The 19,420-nt window shown below is 27.4% G+C and overlaps 1 protein-coding gene across 2 annotated transcripts in view; it reads left to right on the plus strand.

The window, feature by feature from the left end:
• Positions 1-1,619: 1,619 nt before the first annotated feature.
• LOC127283792 (rhodopsin-like) overlaps positions 1,620-19,420 on the plus strand; it is a 54,499-nt gene continuing 36,698 nt past the window's right edge. The window contains exon 1 of one of the 2 annotated variants that reach the window (XM_051308888.1): positions 1,620-2,055. In XM_051308888.1, the coding sequence (XP_051164845.1) occupies positions 1,855-2,055 (201 nt within the window). In that variant the 5' untranslated portion in view covers positions 1,620-1,854. The remainder of the gene's footprint in view (positions 2,056-19,420) is intronic. The other variant, XM_051308889.1, reaches the window with a different exon arrangement.

Raw genomic sequence — 19,420 nt, forward strand, 5'->3', positions numbered from 1 at the left:
GTTTCCTAACTGATATGAGAATAATATTTAAGAAATCTTATTTATATTTTCTTTGAAAAATTCTAAGCAGTATATTTCCCAACTGGGCCACCTAAAACTGTGTTTTCAAATTTTAAATATCTTTTTTCATAATCTATTGCAGGAAGCCGAATGAAAAACATTCCTAAAATGCGTTTTTAAAAAAATTATATTTTAATTATTTATTAACAATTGAATATTTTGTTACCACAAGTCTAAGCCCAGAATTTCATAACGATTACGAAATGGAAGGAAACTAATTTTTTTACTGTAGGCCTCACATTGGGCTGCGGAATCTTACATTAGGCTCTGTGACCAATTTGAAAAGTAGCTTTGAATTTTTAATCCTGTGACCCCAAAAACCTCTAAAGATGCGATTTTTTAATTTTATTTATTTAACCAAAAATGTTGGGCCCAATCCCAGACATTGGGCCCAATATTTTTTGGCTTTTGTACTACAAGTCTAAACCCAGAATTTCATAACGATTCTGAAATGGATACTGAAAATTAGTGGGTTTTATTTAAACAACTAATTTTTTTACTGTGGGCCTCACATTGAGCCGCGGAATCTTGCATTGGGCTTTGTGTACAATTTGAAAATTAGCTTCGAATTTCTAATCCTATGACCCCAAAAACCTCTAAAGATGCGATTTTTTAATTTTATTTATTTAACCAAAAATGTTGGGCCTAATCCCAGACATTGGGCCCAATATTTTTGTCATTTTTACTACAAGTCTAAACCCAGAAATTCATGGGGATTACGAATTGGATACTGAAAATTAATGGGTTTTATTTAAGACAACTAATTTTTTTTACTGTGGGCCTCACATTGGGCCGCGGAATCTTACATTGGGCTCTATGCCCAATTTGAAAATTAGCTTCCAATTTCTAATCCTGTGATTGTGAATTGGCTCCGGGCCCAATTTTTTGGTTTCAAAGATGTACATCTTTTTGTTTGGAATAACTTTTGCCTTGAACATTTTTTACAAAAATTCGTACTTTTCGAGATATTTGCAAGTTTCCATACTTTTGGAACACCCTGTATATATATATAATAATTGTATTCCCTGCATTGAAACGAATCGATTATTAGTATATATTTATTTTAATGTTAATGCTTTCTCTACGAGGTAGCAAATTTTTTTGCTGATCGTAAAGAGGAAGCAAAATGTTCATGTAATAAACATCTGAATTTACAACTTGTTTATTTTATTCTAAAAATTCCTCATATTTCATATTTCCCTTGAATATGTTTATTAGTAAATTTTCAACTCTCGTAATTATTGACAAAAAACATTCATAAAATTTTGAATGCTTTCATTAATATTGCATTCATCAAAACATGGTATTTAATTATCATACGATCAAAGTTTAATTGACAATGAATCGTAGATCGTACATATATACTATATATATATAAGTAAAAGGTATTCAAACACTATATAGTGAAACATATATTGCGCATAGGTATTGGTGTATCCCATACAGAGGAAACTGATTTTGCGCATGCTGTTTTTGAAAGCTGTATATATATATATATATATATATATCTCTCTCTCTAAAAGCTGCAGAAGGGGTTGTCTACCACGTGCTCTATATAAGAGAAGAGCAACATTGAAAAATCGTCATTTAAGCTCCGGTTAATGCCGCGTACAAGTTTCCCTCTTTCTCCAAATTTCATCTCAAATGTGAGATATAAACATTTTAAAAAAACTCGTGGTACTTTAGAATTTTTACCACAAAAAGAGAAAGAAAAAAAAGACAAACAAAGAAAAAAAAAGGTGCGCGAAAATTCGGAGAATTAAAAGAAATTTTTTTTTTTGCTTTAATAGAGCAATGTCCTTAAGCAACAATACAAATCCCAAAGTTTTGTTGCCTGATGAACAATCAATTAAAACTGAATATATAGTGGCAGGTGTATTGCTCGCTACTATTGGATTTTTTGGATTTTTTCTCAACTTACTCGTCATTGTTGTCATTATTAAAGATGCAAGAAATCTTTGGACACCTGTTAATGTCGTTCTTCTTAATATGGTGGTGGGTTTTTTTTTCTTTTTTTAATAATAAAAAAAAAATAAATCATATTTCAGGATTATAATATCTTTCGTTTCCAATCAGTTTATTTATTTTTTTGATCGAAACATGATCTATTTAGTGCAAATATCTTGTGATTTTTTTGGATAACTCCTTTCAAGATTGTGTATAGTATAAAATCATATCGTTATACATATCTGTATTTATTATTAAAAATATACTTTAGTTATAAATTTTATTATTTATTTTTATTTATATATAATATTCACGGGACAAAATTATTATTATTATTATTATTTCATCTTTTTTTATTTCGTACATTTTTGCGATACTATCTTAGAATATTGTTTTACAATTTTTCAATCTTATAAAATTTATTTTCTGATTTTGCAATTTCCAATATTTAAACCTTTTTATAAAGTGCATATTTTTTTTATGGAGATGCATTTTCGATTATCATTTTTCTTTTTTTATTACAAAAGTTTTATCTTTTTGATATATGAGAATAAAATTAAATTTTCATTTTAAAATTTAAATCGAATTGAATAAATTGTTTGCAAATTAATTAATCAGTGATTAAAAAAAGAAAACTAACTAATTTTTATTATTTGATTTCTAGTAATAATAAAAAATACCGAGTGATAAGTTCATTGAATCTTATAAATTTTATTATTATTATTATTATTATTATATTTTATAATTTATAATTATAACTATATAATTTATTTTTGGTTTTATTTTTATTTCATTTTTTACAGTAATATAAATGGGTCACATAGAATTAAAGAAAATTTTTATCTGTGTGAAATAAACCAAAATCGTTTTCTGATACTCTCAATTAAATTTGAATGATCAATAGTTAAGTGATATAATTAGTAAAATGTGTTCATTTCAACTATATAATTAATATACATAATTAATCTATATCGAATTTTTTATTTATAACTTTTTATTATTATATATATATATATAGTAATAATTTTCAAAATTTTTTGCATGTTTTTTTAATATAATACAAAAATTTTTTTGCATTTAATTTTTATAAACGAATTATATTGAAGTTTAATTTTAGGTCAGTTTAAATTTTAACTGATTGTCATTCAAATTGTGACTGATTGAAATAAGTCAAATTCACTTCCGTGTGTCATTTCCTCTGCATCTGTTAATTTTATCTCATTTTCACTTAAACAAATTTAAACCAACATTAACTTCTGTAATGTAAATAATGTACATATACTGCATACGTAATGTGTACAATAATAAATGCATACATAAATACATTTATAATAAAAATAAACATACATGATGTATGTAATAATAAATATAGAATTAAAAAAAAAAAAATGTTAGCAAAAATCAGAAAATTTATTTTAAAAAAAATTTTTATTTTAGCAAAAATTCGAAATTTATTTTTAAAAAATGTAAATGATTTAGCAAAAATTTTAAATCTATTTAATAAAATTTAATTGTTAGAAAAAACTCAAAAATTTATTTTAATAATTTTAATGTTAGCAAAATTTTTTACGTTTAATTAGATAATTTTGAAGATGAGAAAAATATTACATGGAAAAAATCGTTGAGTAAAAAAAAAAGAAAAAAAAAATGAAAGCAGAAAGAATTTTATAATGAAAAAATTGAAATTGATCAAAAGAAAGCTCATTTGGCCTATTAAAATTGACTTGACATTTTTTAAAGGAAAGTGAATAAACAAAGATAAAAAAGCTGGGATGCCAACTTAATTAAAAAAGTTTTTACTCTTCAAGAGCAGTGTACATAAAATTTCAATTTTCTTAAATTTAAATTCATCACTTTTAGTATGTGTTTATGCAGGATAAACGAATCAGTCATCACTAGAATTATTTATATGGCAATTTAATTATAAGAAAATTATTATTTTTTATTTAAAAATTATTTTACTAATTTAACATAATCGTTATTTTTGTTCGCGCAGTTAATAAAATATACATTTATTATTGAAATCATTAATTTAATCAATAAAATAATTTTATAAAATGGCCGACCTTGGCATTAAAATTTTTGCCGACCAATAAAAAATAAAATATAAAAATTTGTTATACGAATAACATATATTAGTAATTATTCTAAATTCATCACACAGTTTTCTTGTGTGTATCAAATTGATACAAGAATTAAGATCAACTCATGCAACGTTTTGATTCGATATACGTTATCAAATTGATCCAATTATTTGGATCATTTTCAAGAAATGATCCAGAATATGGGATCATTTTTTGATACCTGAATTGGTATCAAAGTATAACTGTCATGGCTGGCATGCTCTTATTGACAAGTTTATTAATTAATTTATTCACTGCACTGAATATTCAGATATTAAAAATACTTTTATTATGAATTTTAAGAAAGAGAGAAGCGAAAACTTATAAATTGCGAGCAATTAAATAAGAAAAAATTTATTTCGAAATAAAATGAAATACACTAACCTTTATTTATGTTTATCACATAAGATTTAAGTTAAGTTCAAAATCACAACACTTGAAATTTTTTAATTATTTTTGTGGTTCAAATAATTATTAATAATTTATTTATTATAAATGAACAAAATTTAAGTAATGCACGCTTGATAAATATTTCTAATGCGTTGTCAATTAATGCAATTAATAATTTCCTATTACACAATATCATAATCGACATATATATGACATTTGTAAACAAACAGGGTTGGGAAACAAGAGCCCAAAATATATTCGTCCAAAGCGAATTTCAATCCTACCCAACTCTGCTTTGGACGAATATATTTTGGGCTCTTGTTTCACAACCCTGTTTGTTTACAAATGTCATATATGTCGATTATGATATTGTGTAATAGGAAATTATTAATTGCATTAATTGACAACGCATTAGAAATATTTATCAAGCGTGCATTGCTTAAATTTTGTTCATTTATAATAAATAAATTATTGATAATTATTTGAATCACAAAAATAATTAAAAATTTTCAAGTGTTATGATTGTGAAATTAACTTAAATCTTATGTGATAAACATAAATAAAGGTTTATGCATGCCAGCCATGACAGTTATACTTTGATACCAATTCAGGTATCAAAAAATGATCCCATATTCTGGATCATTTCTTGAAAATGTTTCATTAATCACCATTTTGTTTAAAGTATATTCCAACTGTGATTGCCAAATCACAAGTCATGTCAACGGACGATCCCATAGTCGGCCCAACTGTGGCTGCGGACCGTCAAGCCAGATGGTCGGCCCAACTATGGCAGCCAAGGTTGGCCCAAGTCATGCCGACCATTATCCCTCACAGTCGGCCCAACGATGGGAACCATGATTAGCCCAACTAGGGCTGCCGACGTTGGCAGCCATAGTCGGGCCACCTTTGGGTGACAATATTTACCATGGTCGGCCCAACTATGGCGGCCGACTCTCGTGCAGCCCTAGTTGGGCCGACCATGGGCCGACAAACCATCTCTGGCGGCCGACCGAAATTCGCACCTGGGTAAGTATAATAAAAAAATATATAGAAAAAATAAAAAAATGAATATACAAATATAGGTACAAAAAATACAAAAAAATTAACTCTAAAATTACAGCGAAAATAAAAAAATCTACTGTAATTAATTTTTTTAATAACACTTATAAAATGAATAAAAAATTTAACATAAATAATTAAGTATAAATTATTATTATTATTGTTATAAATAAACGAATATGGAATATTTAGCAAAATGTAATTAAAAAAGAGTGAATAGTATTTAAAAAATAATTTTAAAAAAGGGACAAATTAAAATAATATTATTATTCATGAATATAATTACGTGAGAGTGACTCAAAATATGCAACCAGTCATGCACGCTAATGATTATTTTATGACCATGCATAACGGATTACATTCTGTTTAAAATTTTTTTTGCTTAAATTTTCTTCTAAAATGATAAATAATAATATTGTCAGAATAATGAAAATTAATTGAAGGTAATTTCTAATGTGAAAATTTCACAACTCTTCTCAGAACGTAGATTAATAAAGATGAAAAATTATTTTGCTTTTTTGCAGTTAATTATAACGTATAACACTCGACGTAACATTAATACTTAATTATATATTAATTAATATATAATATTAATATAGGTATATATATATATATTTTATTATTATTATATATTATTAATTATATTATTACTTAATATAAATGTATAAAAATAATAATTAAATAAAATTCATAAATGTAACAATAAAAATAAAAATGAAAAATTCATTATTAGATTTGTCACGCACGTACATATAGTAAATGCGAGGGTGTATTGAACACCAAGTATTAATCGTCACCTTTCATCAAAACTTTCTATATTGCCTTTATATTGAACCACTAATTTCCTATGAGACGTGAAGAAAAAAACTTTTTTTTTTTGTTATTACAAAAAAAACTTATTTTCTTGCAAGATGAGATACTTACCTATATGTATAGTAATACAACCCAGAATCAAAAATATTTTTTGTAATTTGTAAATATTTAGGTATATTTATTCGAAATAAAAAAATTTTTTTTTCTCACCAGTTAAATAACTAAATATTTTTTTTTTGTTTCAATTATTATACATTTTTTTTTGACATAAATAAAATTTTTATTTAATACAAATTAAAATTTATTTTTAATTTATTTTTCTTTTAATTTTTTTTTTTAAAAATGACATTTATTTAAAATTAATTTAAATCATTTATATTTTATGCGGAGAAAGAATATTTTTTCTTCTTTTTAATAGAAAGAATTTTTAACGAATAAAAAAAAATTAGAGAAAAAACATTTAGATAATGGAGAGTAAATTTTTTTCTTTAATATAAAAATAAAAAAAAGGATATTTTTAAAATTTTAATTTTTTAGAAACAACTAAAAATTAATTGAAAATATTTCAATTAAAAATGACAATTAATTTTTTTTAAAATAAACTTATTCAGGGATCTGTTACGTGTGACCCAAAAAATTTAATTATAAATAGTGAAATCCTCATTTCTTTTTTATATTGTTTATTAAGCATGCAAAGTGTGACGAGTTCCATGCTCTCTGAAATTTGCATGAAAAAGTAACATTTTTCGTATATGTAACGAATATATGTACACTATATAAATAGCATAAATTCTAAAAAAAAAAAAACAAACAAACAAATGTTAACTAAAACAACCCTTTAATTATATATATTTTATATATACAACCAAAGAAATTTTTTATTTAAACAAAAAAATTTTTTTTACATAGAGAAAAAATTTTCTTTTTGAAATAAAAAATATAATTTAAATAAAAAAAAATTATTTTAAGCAAATAAATATTTATTTAGCTCTCAGACAAAATTTTTTTTTTCAGGGTTTAATTATATTTACACCCAGAATTATTATTATTATTATTATTATTATTATTATTATTATTATTATTATTTATAAATATATATATTATATTATATAACAAAATTTTTATTATCATTTATTATATTTTATATTTACTTAGGGAAAAGCTTATCAGGGCGTTGTCAGTTTTCCTTTAAATTGACCTATTTTGTGACAATTATTTTTTTAAAATAAATAACGGTTATTACAATTGTTTATTTCTAACTTATATTCTATTTAAGACTATAGCATATACAGTATAAAAAACACTCATGAATAATTTCGAAAAATGTTGCACGCATGGGGAATCGAACCCAGGACCCTTGGAACGCGAGCTATGTACTCTTACCACACAACCATATTGACTTACAAGTCTTTTACCTTACACTTTTTCTTGAATATTTAGATTTTACTACATTTTGTTTGTGATTTGGTTTTGCCCGGGAATTTTGTCCAAAAAACCTGAAATAAAAAAAAAAATTTTAAAACACTAGTATAGAGATTTTCTTTTAATTTGTTAATAAATTTGTTTTCACATAGGGAAAATTGTCGAGGCCCTGATCAAAGTCCCATTTCTGAAGCGGTACAACTGCAAAAAAAAAAAAAAAAAAATGAAAATTTCATTCTGAAAATTCCATTTTCATATTTTTTGTAATGTACAAATTATAAACTTTATAAACAAAATTTGAAACTTAAAAAAATGCTCATTTTAAAAAAAAATTAAAAAATATTTTTAATTTTCAAAAAAAAAGGTTAAATTTTGAATTTTTTTACACCATTCGAAGAAAATAAATATATAGGTCCCGTGTGGAAAAGTCGACTGGGCCCCAATCTGGGCAAGACTGGGTTTCCCAATGTCCAAAGTGGGCAACCCAGACAACGCCCAAACTGGGCGCGTAACGCTAATCACAAAGATTTCCCAAGGTTGGGATATCCCAGCTAGGGCCAGATTGAATTATTCCATTTTTATTTATAATTGTTAATTAATAATCATATAAATAATTTAACAATAAAAGAGTAAATTAAGTGAATAAATATTAAAGATAACTTAATTGTATTAAAGATAACGACTAACAAACAATGTATATAGTAAAAAAAGTGAAAAAAATATTTATATAATTTAAAAATAAAATAAAAGTGTATGTATTAGATTTTCAAGTTTTGGTACAACTTATAAATGAAAATCTAGAAATAACGCAAACCTATGATTAACCTATCGCTGATTAAGAATCCGACGTCAATTTTTCAAAATTCAAAATGGCGGATCCAATATGGCGGACGACTTTTGAAAAAACTTAATATATATTTCTGAAAATAATTACTCAGGGGTTTTTGGGGTTGCTGATTACGAATCCGACGTCAGTTTTTCAAAATTCAAAATGACAGATCCAATATGGCGAACAAATTTTGAAAAAACTTATTAATTTAAATTAACCTGTTTATCAAAATTATACGTGCGAAAAATGTTTCATTCCATACTTTTTCTTTTTAGAATTACCAGATTACGAGTTTCAAGCCAGATTTTCAAAATTTGACTATTTTTAAATATTTGTCCGCCATATTGGATTCGCCATTTTGAATTTTGAAAAACTGACCTCTGATTCGTAATCAACGACCCCAAAAACCCCCGAGTAGAAAGTTTCAAGCAAATCCGAACGATTTTTTTAAAAAAAGTCCGGCATATTGGATCCGCCATATTGAATTTTGAAAAACTGATCTCGGATTCGTAATCAGCGATCCCGAAAACCCCCGAGTAATAAATTTTGTATAAATCTATCCATTATTTTTTTGTGTTAATGTGAATTTTCTATACACGATCTTAATTTCCTGGATAAATTGTTTATAAACAACCATAACTTTTGTAATTTTTAATATTTTGTCTAACCACTTTCAGATATCTTTTTTAGTGTCATTAACTTGAAGTTAAAGTACTTTTCAGACCTTAAATGAGTAAAAAATGTTGTGTCCATATTTTCTTCATTTTCGTCCTTCGTTTGTAGAATCACCCATATATATATATATATATATATATATATAAAATATTAATTATCAAACTTTAGTAAAGACCAGTAATATAGTAGATAACGATTTTTAATTTATTTTTAAACTATATGAATCTGCGAAAATACGTATTATACTAAAACTATATAATCGTTGTACGAAAATGAGAATTGTTCATTAGACAAGTTGACTAATGTGAATTACATTATTTATAACTGTGGAAATAATGAATTTCTAGCAACATATGATTCTATCCGCGAAGCAATATAGTTTATTATAAATGACTCGCTATATAACAAAGATATGACTGAATATTTTACATCACAATCACATCACAAATTATATGCCATTTTTATTTCAAAAAGACAATAGAATTTTGTGTGTGAAAATTTATCATGGTGCTATAACGAGCCAGTCTAGTTTTGGCTATTTACTATATATAATATATCACGGAGAAACTTTGTAAATCACTTTTTACGACTTTTTCTTAAACTCACTATGTATTAGATTCACATCATAATGAAAAAAAAATAAAAATATACCCCTTTTTTCATCTGACATTTTTTAATTAGCGATTAAAACAAAACAGTTATCCCTCTTTTTTTTGAAAAAAAGTACAAAAACAAATGAAAAATGGGTAAAATGCAAGGCAAAATTATATACTTTATTTTGAAAAAAAATGTTCAAATATGTATTATTTCTGTTTAAATTACTTTAAATTAACACAAATAACAGTAACTTACTAATAAATTTACAATTTTTTTTTTACAAGTCCAACCATTATTATTTTTGTTGCACCCTCCTAAATCATTTCTTTAAAATTTTAACCCGAAACCATTTTTTATTTCAGAGAATTCATTTTATGGGTCAGACCATTATATTTCGACCAAAGTCGTTGCGGCCTAATTTTAAAAAAAATTGATACTTGCAGTACTGATTCTTTATGATATGCAGAGAACGAAATAAAAAGAATTATTACAAAAATTTCTTTATTTTTCTCAAAATATGAGTTTAAAGTGGAGAAGGTATGGAAAACTGTCACTTTTTTAGCAATTATAAAATATATAAAAAAACATATAATAATAATTGTTAAAAAGGTAAAAAGAATTATTGTTTCTTGTTTAGAATGAATTGATTGATTATTTTCTAATGATTAAATTAGTGAAAAAATTTAAATAATGGATAAAATATGTCTTTAAAGTTAGTCTGTCAAATAACCTAATTTTTCGATTTTTATCAGTTAATTACAATTAAGTGGAATTATTAAATTAAATTTGAACTTACCTAATATGAAGTAAATGGATAGGACATTCAAATTTTCTTGGCACTTTCTATATTTTCATACTAAATATAAAAGAAATATTGAGTTGAAAGTTCGCAATTTCTGCATTTTTCCGAACTTTGCAACTGAATATCTCCGTTAAAGAAAAATAAAAAAAATTTGCACTTGCACAGCAGCTAAATCGGATCGAAATCTACGCGCACCATAAATTCCGTTTTGGTCCCGAAACTATTTTAGGAGATATAGGCGATTAAAAATTGCACATTATTTTCAGGTTAAAACTTAACTTGCTTCTAACTTGAAGTTGGTCTACTCTCAGCGATCGCGTTCAATGTTTAGATTTTGAAATTGATATAACTTACTTAAATGTTTATTTTCATAATTTATTAAAGAATAATTGATTGACATTCAAGATTGAATAATTGTGTTTTGAATCACTTTTTCTTTTTAATTTATAATATTTATATCTAACAGAGACTTTACAGAAATCACAAATAATTTTGAAAAGTATTTTAATTTGCGTTGTGACTAAATTGTCATAATTTTTAGATTTATTTTTTCAGCTTTATTAATAATATTAGCAGATTATTATAGTTAATTATCGATTGCACTGCGAATTATTTTCTAATTTTGAAAATTATTTTAATTTTCGCCGTTATATCAATTTCAAAATCTAAACATTGAACGCAATCGCTGAGAGTAGACCAACTTCAAGTTAGAAGCAAGTAAAGTTTTAACCTGAAAATAATGTGCAATTTTTAATCGCCTATATCTCCTAAAATAGTTTCGGGACCAAAACGGAATTTATAGTGCGCGTAGATTTCGATCCGATTTAGCTGCTGTACAAGTGCAAATTTTTTTTATTTTTCTTTAACGGTGATATTCAGTTGCAAAGTACGCAAAAATGCAGAAATTGCGAACTTTCAACTCAATATTTCTTTTATATTTAGTATGAAAATATAGAAAGTGCCAAGAAAATTTGAATGTCCTATCCATTTACTTCATATTAGGTAAGTTCAAATTTAATTTAATAATTCCACTTAATTGTAATTAACTGATAAAAATCGAAAAATTAGGTTATTTGACAGACTAACTTTAAAGACATATTTTATCCATTATTTAAATTTTTTCACTAATTTAATCATTAGAAAATAATAAATCAATTCATTCTAAACAAGAAACAATAATTCTTTTTACCTTTTTAACAATTATTATATGTTTTTTTATATATTTTATAATTGGTAAAAAAGTGACAGTTTTCCGGACCTTCTCCACTTTAAATTCATATTTTGAGAAAAATAAAGAAATTTTTGTAATATAATTCTTTTTATTTCGTTCTCTGCATATCATAAAGAATCAGTACTGCAAGTATCAATTTTTTTTAAAATTAGGCCGCAACGACTTTGGTCGAAATATAATGGTCTGACCCTTATTATTTATTGCCTTTAACGAAAACAATTTATAGTTAAATAATTAACAATCAGGCCTTTTTCATCGTGTGGATAAATTTAATCCTCCGAGAGATTAAAGGCAGTACAGATATATATTCTGCATCTGCGCAGAAGCTGCGTATACAAACATTTTGCGCAGACGCACAATATATCTACTGCCTTTAACTTCTCGGAGGATTAAATTTATCCACAAGGTGAAAACGGCCTTAATAACAAATAATAATATAATAATAATTTTTGAAAAATTCGTCACATACTGGATTTGCATTTTTGAATTTTAAAAATCTGACGTTAGAATCGTAATCACAATATTTTTATTATATACCTATAAAACAAATAAATAATTATTTTTATTTTGAGACAAATAATAGATTAGTGTTTGTTTTAATAAATTATATACTTTTGATAATTTAATTAAAATTCTTTACTTTTTTTCATTTTTTTTTTTTTGCTGAACGTTGACAAAATTAATGGCCTGAAATTGGTTTGATTTTGGAAGCAATATTACCAGAGTAAAAGATCTCCGTTTTACCAAGATTGACCCAATTCTCATAAATTTCCCCCTATACGTAGAAAATTGGATGAAAAGAACGTTCCTTTTATTCAGGTTTTAAACTATAAATTGCAGAAAATTACAATAAAAGTGAATAATAGTGTTCAATGATGTTTTATATCTTTTTCTTTGCCATAAGAAAAACTTCTTTATCGCACTTCTTTTTGTGAAAAAAAAATTAATTTTTAACAAACTATGCGTATAAGGCGAAAGTTATAAAAGAATAGAAATTATAAGAGCTCGTAAACAAATTTATTATACTCTAATGATCAATTTGTTTCTTTTTATGCAAAATATAAATATAAACCCAAATGGAAAAAAGATTCTTTGTTTCAAAGAAATTTTCTTTAAATTAAAAAAATTTTTACATTGCTATAGGGTTAAAGAAAAATTTCTTTGATTTAAAGAAATTATTTCTTTACTTTTTTTTTGTTGACTCAAAGAATTTTACAAGAAATATTTTATTGTTTTATAGAAAGTTTTCTTATAAGTTAAAAATATTATTTAAAGAAAACATATTTTTTTAATTTAAAATACTTGAAAAAAATTTTTTTTTTCGTAAAAGCAAAGAGAACGTTTTGTAATTCTAATAAATTTCGTCTTTGATTTAAAAAATGATATAATTAGGAACACATTTTTTATTTTCTTGATTAAAATTATTTTGCTTCCTCGTGGAGGAAGCTTTGTAGTCCTTTCGTTTATAAAGCTTTTCAAAGTGGCGGAAACAAATTTTTTTCTTTATAGAAACATGTTATATGAGATCCTGATCAATTGTCCGGATGTATGTATGTGTGTGTGTGTGTGTGTGTGTGTGTGTGGATCCCTTTTTTGTTTAGAAGATAACTTTAACAGGTTTTAATAGATTTAGATAAAATTTTGTAGGCTCATTTATCATATTAATATCTCAAATCTGACCAAAGGATTTTAAAAAATACCCCAAAAAAAAAATTTTATCGTCTTTTTTCCAAAAATTTTTTTTTAATCGAAAAAATTTTTAAATAGAAAAATTTAAGGTTATATATAATAAAATCGTATTCCTTGCGTCAAGACGAATCGATCGATATATATATATATATATAAAGTATACATTTGAGGTAAATTTAAAGAATTAATAAAAGTTAAAACATCAAAAATTCACATTTTGGCAATAAAATTTTGTGATTTTTTAAATTGAAGTTTATATATGAAATAATTGTATTCCATAAGTCAGGACGAATCGATCGATATATATAAAGTATACATATTAGGTAAATTTAAAGAATTAATAAAAGTTAAAACATCAAAAATTCACATTTGGGCAATAAAATTTTGTGATTTTTTAAATTGAAGTTTATATATGAAATAATTGTATTCCTTACGTCAAGACGAATCGATCGATATATATAAAGTATATATTTGAGGTAAATTTAAAGAATTAATGAAAGTTAAAAAATCAAAAATTCACATTTTGGCAATAAAATTTTGCTTTCTCCACGGAAAGAAATTTAGTAGCAATATTTGATAAATCTGATAGGAAATTTTAGTATTCTCTTTTTCAAACGCGGAACATTTGGGTTTGATAACGAAAATCGGTATATTTTTACCAATAGTCTTTTTAGTAAATATATTCCAGAAATTGAAATTATTATTTCGTAAATTGATAAATTTATACGAAAAACCAGAAGTAAGTTAAACCGACGCGCACTTCGTTATTTACTAAATTTATATGAAAATTTGGAAAGATTATTTCGAAATTTGTTAAAACTATACTAAAAATTCGAAGTGGTTCAGTCGTGACAGATGACGACAGAAACACCAATAGATTCTACGCCAAAGTTTTATCTCTTTCTCATCTCGAGGATAGACGAGGATATGAACTTTTAAATGCACACACACACATACACCGCATTGTTTTACATCGATTGGCTTATTTTTATTCCTAACCTATACTAACGATAATACGTATAACATTCGCAGAATAACGCTTCATATACAAATTTACGCTCATGTGAAAAACTGATGTGACCATTCTTATATACTAACCAGACATATTTTTCACCGCTTATGAGAAAGGTGAAATTATATCAAAACATGTTTAAAAATATAAATAAAAATCATTATTTATTGGGAAATAATTAAATATTTTATTATTTTTTGAAGAACAATTTTTTTTTACTGATTTATTGTAAAATCTTCGAAATTAATTATATAAAAGAAATTCAGGTCTGTATCAAGATAATGGTAAAAAGGGGCTTGTCTAAAGAGCTTCGTCAGTCTTCGTTACCACTCGGTAAGGATCGGGCAATTCCGAACGTTCAACTTCGGCAAATTTCGTCGAATCTCGTTAACTTTGATATTTCTTTTTCAATTTTCATATCAAATATATCAAAATCTGAAATAATTATATCATTTTATACAATTTTAATTACGAAATTTGAAATATTTGGTTAGAAAAATTGATAAAGAGCTTATTAAAATTTGACATTTTTGTGTTTCAATAAAAAGATTTCAGATTTCGTAAATATTATATCAAATTTTCTTTCCAACTATATTAAATATTCTTATTTTAATCTCAATCATTCTTAAAAATAGTATCGAAAATCGTTATCATGCCAAAATGTTCCGCAATTGTAACCAAATATACTAAAAAGTAACACTATAATATCAAATATTGCTACAAACTTTCTTTCCGTGTATTTTGAAGATTAAAAGTTTTTTTTACCTTTTAATTTAAATCTAAAAAAAAACTCCAGTGGGAAATTTCCACGTGCTACCAATATTAGTGGCTAATGTAGAGCCAATATTGGTATATATATACAACTCTTCGCCTATTGTCTCTCATGAGAGACAATAAAAGAAAAGCTAAAACTAATTTAAAAAAAAACTCCTGAAATTAATGTAATAGTAAATACTTTATCTTCTATAAAAATTAATAATAATTTTTTTTTAAATTAAAAACAAATATTAAAATCAATTTGAGAGAAAAAAATTTATTTTCGATGTTAAGCAATGAAGTAATTGAATTTAATTCAGTGTATAATATATAATAAATTAAATGTAAATATTAAATTAATATTATTATTATTATCATTCTTATTATTATTATTATTAATATAAGTAAATATTTATATAATGTAAATAGTTTTCTAATTAATGCAAATGAAGCAATATTGAACCATACAAATGAGCTTTTTGAGAAAATTATTCCGTGTTTAATTTGGCACATTAATTGACTGGTAATTACATTTCGCACGTATATAGTGAATATAAATCAGCTTCTCATTGATACATATGGGAAAATCCACGAAACTTTTAACTTTTGTGATTCTCGAATCAAACACTTAAAAATCTGAATTATTTTTAATTAAAACTTTGGGTATCATTTTTTTTTTTTTTTTTTTGCTAAATTATATATAAAGGAACATTTATGTACAGTATTAGAACAAAATATTTATTTGACAATTAGTTTTATAAGTTAAAAAGTGAAAAAATGCTTAAATTTCATTTGAATTTCTTGAAAAAGTTTATATTCTTAACCTTTTTTATTTTTGCGGCGTGTAAAATATCACTTCAGCTACTATAGAAATGTCTAACAGACATATTTTGTCAAAAAATTTTCACTATCCCATTAGTGTGCCACCACAAAAATTAAATATACGAAGGTTTGATTGAGTGAAAGCACTTTTTAAAAAAATCCAATTGAACGTCTTCTTATGAAAATATCTATTACGGTGTTGGATAAAAATAAAAGTTCAATGCATTTCTTAAAAGGTGATGGAAAAAAAAAATTTAAGACTTTCTTCAATGATGTGCCTCTAATTGTATTCCTGTGGCAACAATTTAAAGATGATGATAATAAAAATTGTGATTTAATTTAAATTTATACATTTTTAAAAGGCACAACTGCATTTTTGCCTTAAGGCCAGGTCCAAGTGAGGCAGCGCCATCTACATTGAAACTAAAATTTTGTTATAAATATTTTAAATATTTAATAAAATTTTTTTTTGTTATTTTCGTGATTGGTAAATCTTAGGTCGTGTATTTTTTAGCGTTTATTAATTTTCCAAATGGAAATTGCATTTTTGATTGTAATTTCTGTGAAAGTACTGTTACAGATTTTGTGAAAAAAGTGCTCATATTTAATTTATTGACATGAAATTTTTTTTATTATTTTAACTGAAAAATAGTTTTACCTGGTGTATATCTTGCCAATAATCAATTATCCATAAAGGAAAAAGCATTTTACCTTCTTGTTTTCAAGAAAAGGCTGTTGAAAATTTTCCAAAATTTTAGTTTCAATGTAGATGGCGCTGCCTCACTTGGACCTGGTCTTAAACAGGTCAATCTATGGTGTGATCGAAACATTTTCATACATATATTTGAACACAAAAACGCCGCTTAAGGATTTTGAGTGAAATAAATTTTATTAAGTTAAGAATATGCTGAAAACACTTTTTTTTTTAATTTCAAATAATTTAACGGAATTCTGGTTAAACCTCTAAATTATAAAAAGAATTGAGTCAGCTTTTTTTTTTTTTTTTTTTTTTTTTTTTTTTGCGCAAGGGCAAACGTGGAAATCTGCTACACCAAGGAGGGAATTGCAACTCCAAGGATCAGACCGTTTCGGAGGCGCACTCTTTTCTCCGAAGTGTGCGGGGTTGACTTACTCCTATGTAAGCCGACCCGCTAAAACCACACCCCTATTGGAACCGTTTACTCTTACTTGCGGAACTGCCGTCTGGCTTTACACTTCGCAAGTAAAACGGTTCCCTTGCCTTCACCATTTCATAGGCTGGGGGGCGGGAAAGGAGAGGAGATCAAATGTCTCCTCGCACCCCCGCACACCCCCAGCCGAGCCAAGATATCTTCCGGTCAACCTCTTCTCGTGCCGTCTTTGTCTTTGATAGACATGACCTTCAAAACGAAGGTCTCAACATGCCTCCAGGAGTCCACACTTTGGAGCATGACAGAGACCATGCTATCGGCGTTGAATCGGGTCTCAACCGCCGCAAACATAGCTTCTCTGTCAACGCTCCAGTGCTCGCAGGAAAATAGCGTGTGTTCAGCGTCATCCACGAGGGATTTATCGCAATACACGCATTCCGGTGCTCTTCTTATTTTAAACCGGTGGAGGTACTGGTTGAAGCAACCATGACCTGACAACACTTGTGTCAGGTAGTAACCAACTTCGCCGTGCTCTCTGTCAAGCCAGGTGGCGAGGTGAGGAATCAGGCGGTACGTCCACCTTCCTTTCAATTCCTCATCCCATCTCTCTTGCCATTTTTCAACGAGTCTTTTTCTTGCCTCTCTTCGAATAGCAATCTTTAGACTATTCCTAACTTCCTGTTCTTGCGAGTTTGCTAGCTCTTTGTTAAGCATGTAGACTTCCTGTCTTTCCACCGCCAATAAGTCAATTGGCGGCATGCTCGCAAGAACTAGGGCGGCACTCGTTGAAACTGTCCTGTAGGCAGAGACCACTCTCCGTGCCGAAGTACCTTCTACGGAGAGTAGGTCCTTAGAGATGCCGTGGCTCTTTAGGGCTTTATCAGCCCATTCAGGGGCAGCATACAGCTGCTTTGCTTGACCCACGGTCGCCACCAGTCGCCGTTTCTTTTCCCTGGGGCCGCCGACGTTTGGCATCATCCTTGAAAGGTTTCCGATGCATTCGGCGGACTCAAGTGACTTGGTGTGACAGTGTTGGGCGAAGTTTAACCTTCGATCCAACGTCACCCCCAGGTACTTAAGCTTTGTCCCCCAGGAGACTTCGGTTGTCCCAATCTGAATCTTTGGGGCTTTAAAGGCTCTCCGGTCAGTGACGAGCAAGGCCTCTGTCTTCTCTACGGCCATCTGAAGACCGTTGAGATCCAGCCAGCGCTTTACTCGTCTCAGACCTTCATTGACCCTTACCTCAAGGATTTCCTCGCTCCACGCAAGACACACGACAATGACGTCATCCGCAAAGCCAACTATAAACGTATCCTCAGGTAGGTCGATTCCCAGGAGTTCGTCGTACATGACGTTCCATATGAATGGACCTACCTTTGATCCTTGGGGAGCTCCGCATGTCATCTTATGTTTAAGATGACATGCATCGCTCTTGTATTCAACCCATCTGTCGCTAAGATAGTATTAAACGCATTTCGTATGTCTATAGCAACGAGCGCACAAAATCCTTTCCTTTTGCCCTCTTTGGCTTTCTTCGCCCTATTGACAACAGTGAGTATTGCGTGAGTTCTTGGTTTCTCGTCCTACGAATGGACAGGACCTCCGTATTCGTGTCGGAGGGGTTGATCGACGTCTTCATCTGACTCAGAATGTCGGCATAGGACTCCCCGTCCTTTGCCGACACTCTGATGGCTTCTGTATTTCGTTTCTTCGCAGTTTTCCTCTTCTCCGTTTTTTTCTCTTTTCTTTTCTTTTTCTTTCCCTTTTTGGAGAGGGCCTCTTTCCATTCTCCATCTTCTTTGTGAAGACTGCCTATGGTTGGGCCCTCCTCCTCCTTTTTCTCTGGTGGTCTCTTCTTCGACGTCCTATGAATTGAGTCAGCTTATTTTATCCTTAAATGTTCGTATTACCAAAAGATATAAATTTTAAAAGTTCGAATAACCAAAATATTGAATTTCCCTATTGAAAATTCTCATGTAGGATCTTATATAGGATCTCACATAAATTCATATATTAAAATCGACATAAAATCCTATGTAAGATGTAAGAAACTATATAGGATC

The sequence above is a fragment of the Leptopilina boulardi genome, unplaced genomic scaffold (genome assembly GCF_019393585.1).
Source record: "Leptopilina boulardi isolate dan_hultmark-lab unplaced genomic scaffold, ZJU_Lbou_2.1 LbouV2_310, whole genome shotgun sequence".
NCBI lineage: Eukaryota > Metazoa > Arthropoda > Insecta > Hymenoptera > Figitidae > Leptopilina > Leptopilina boulardi.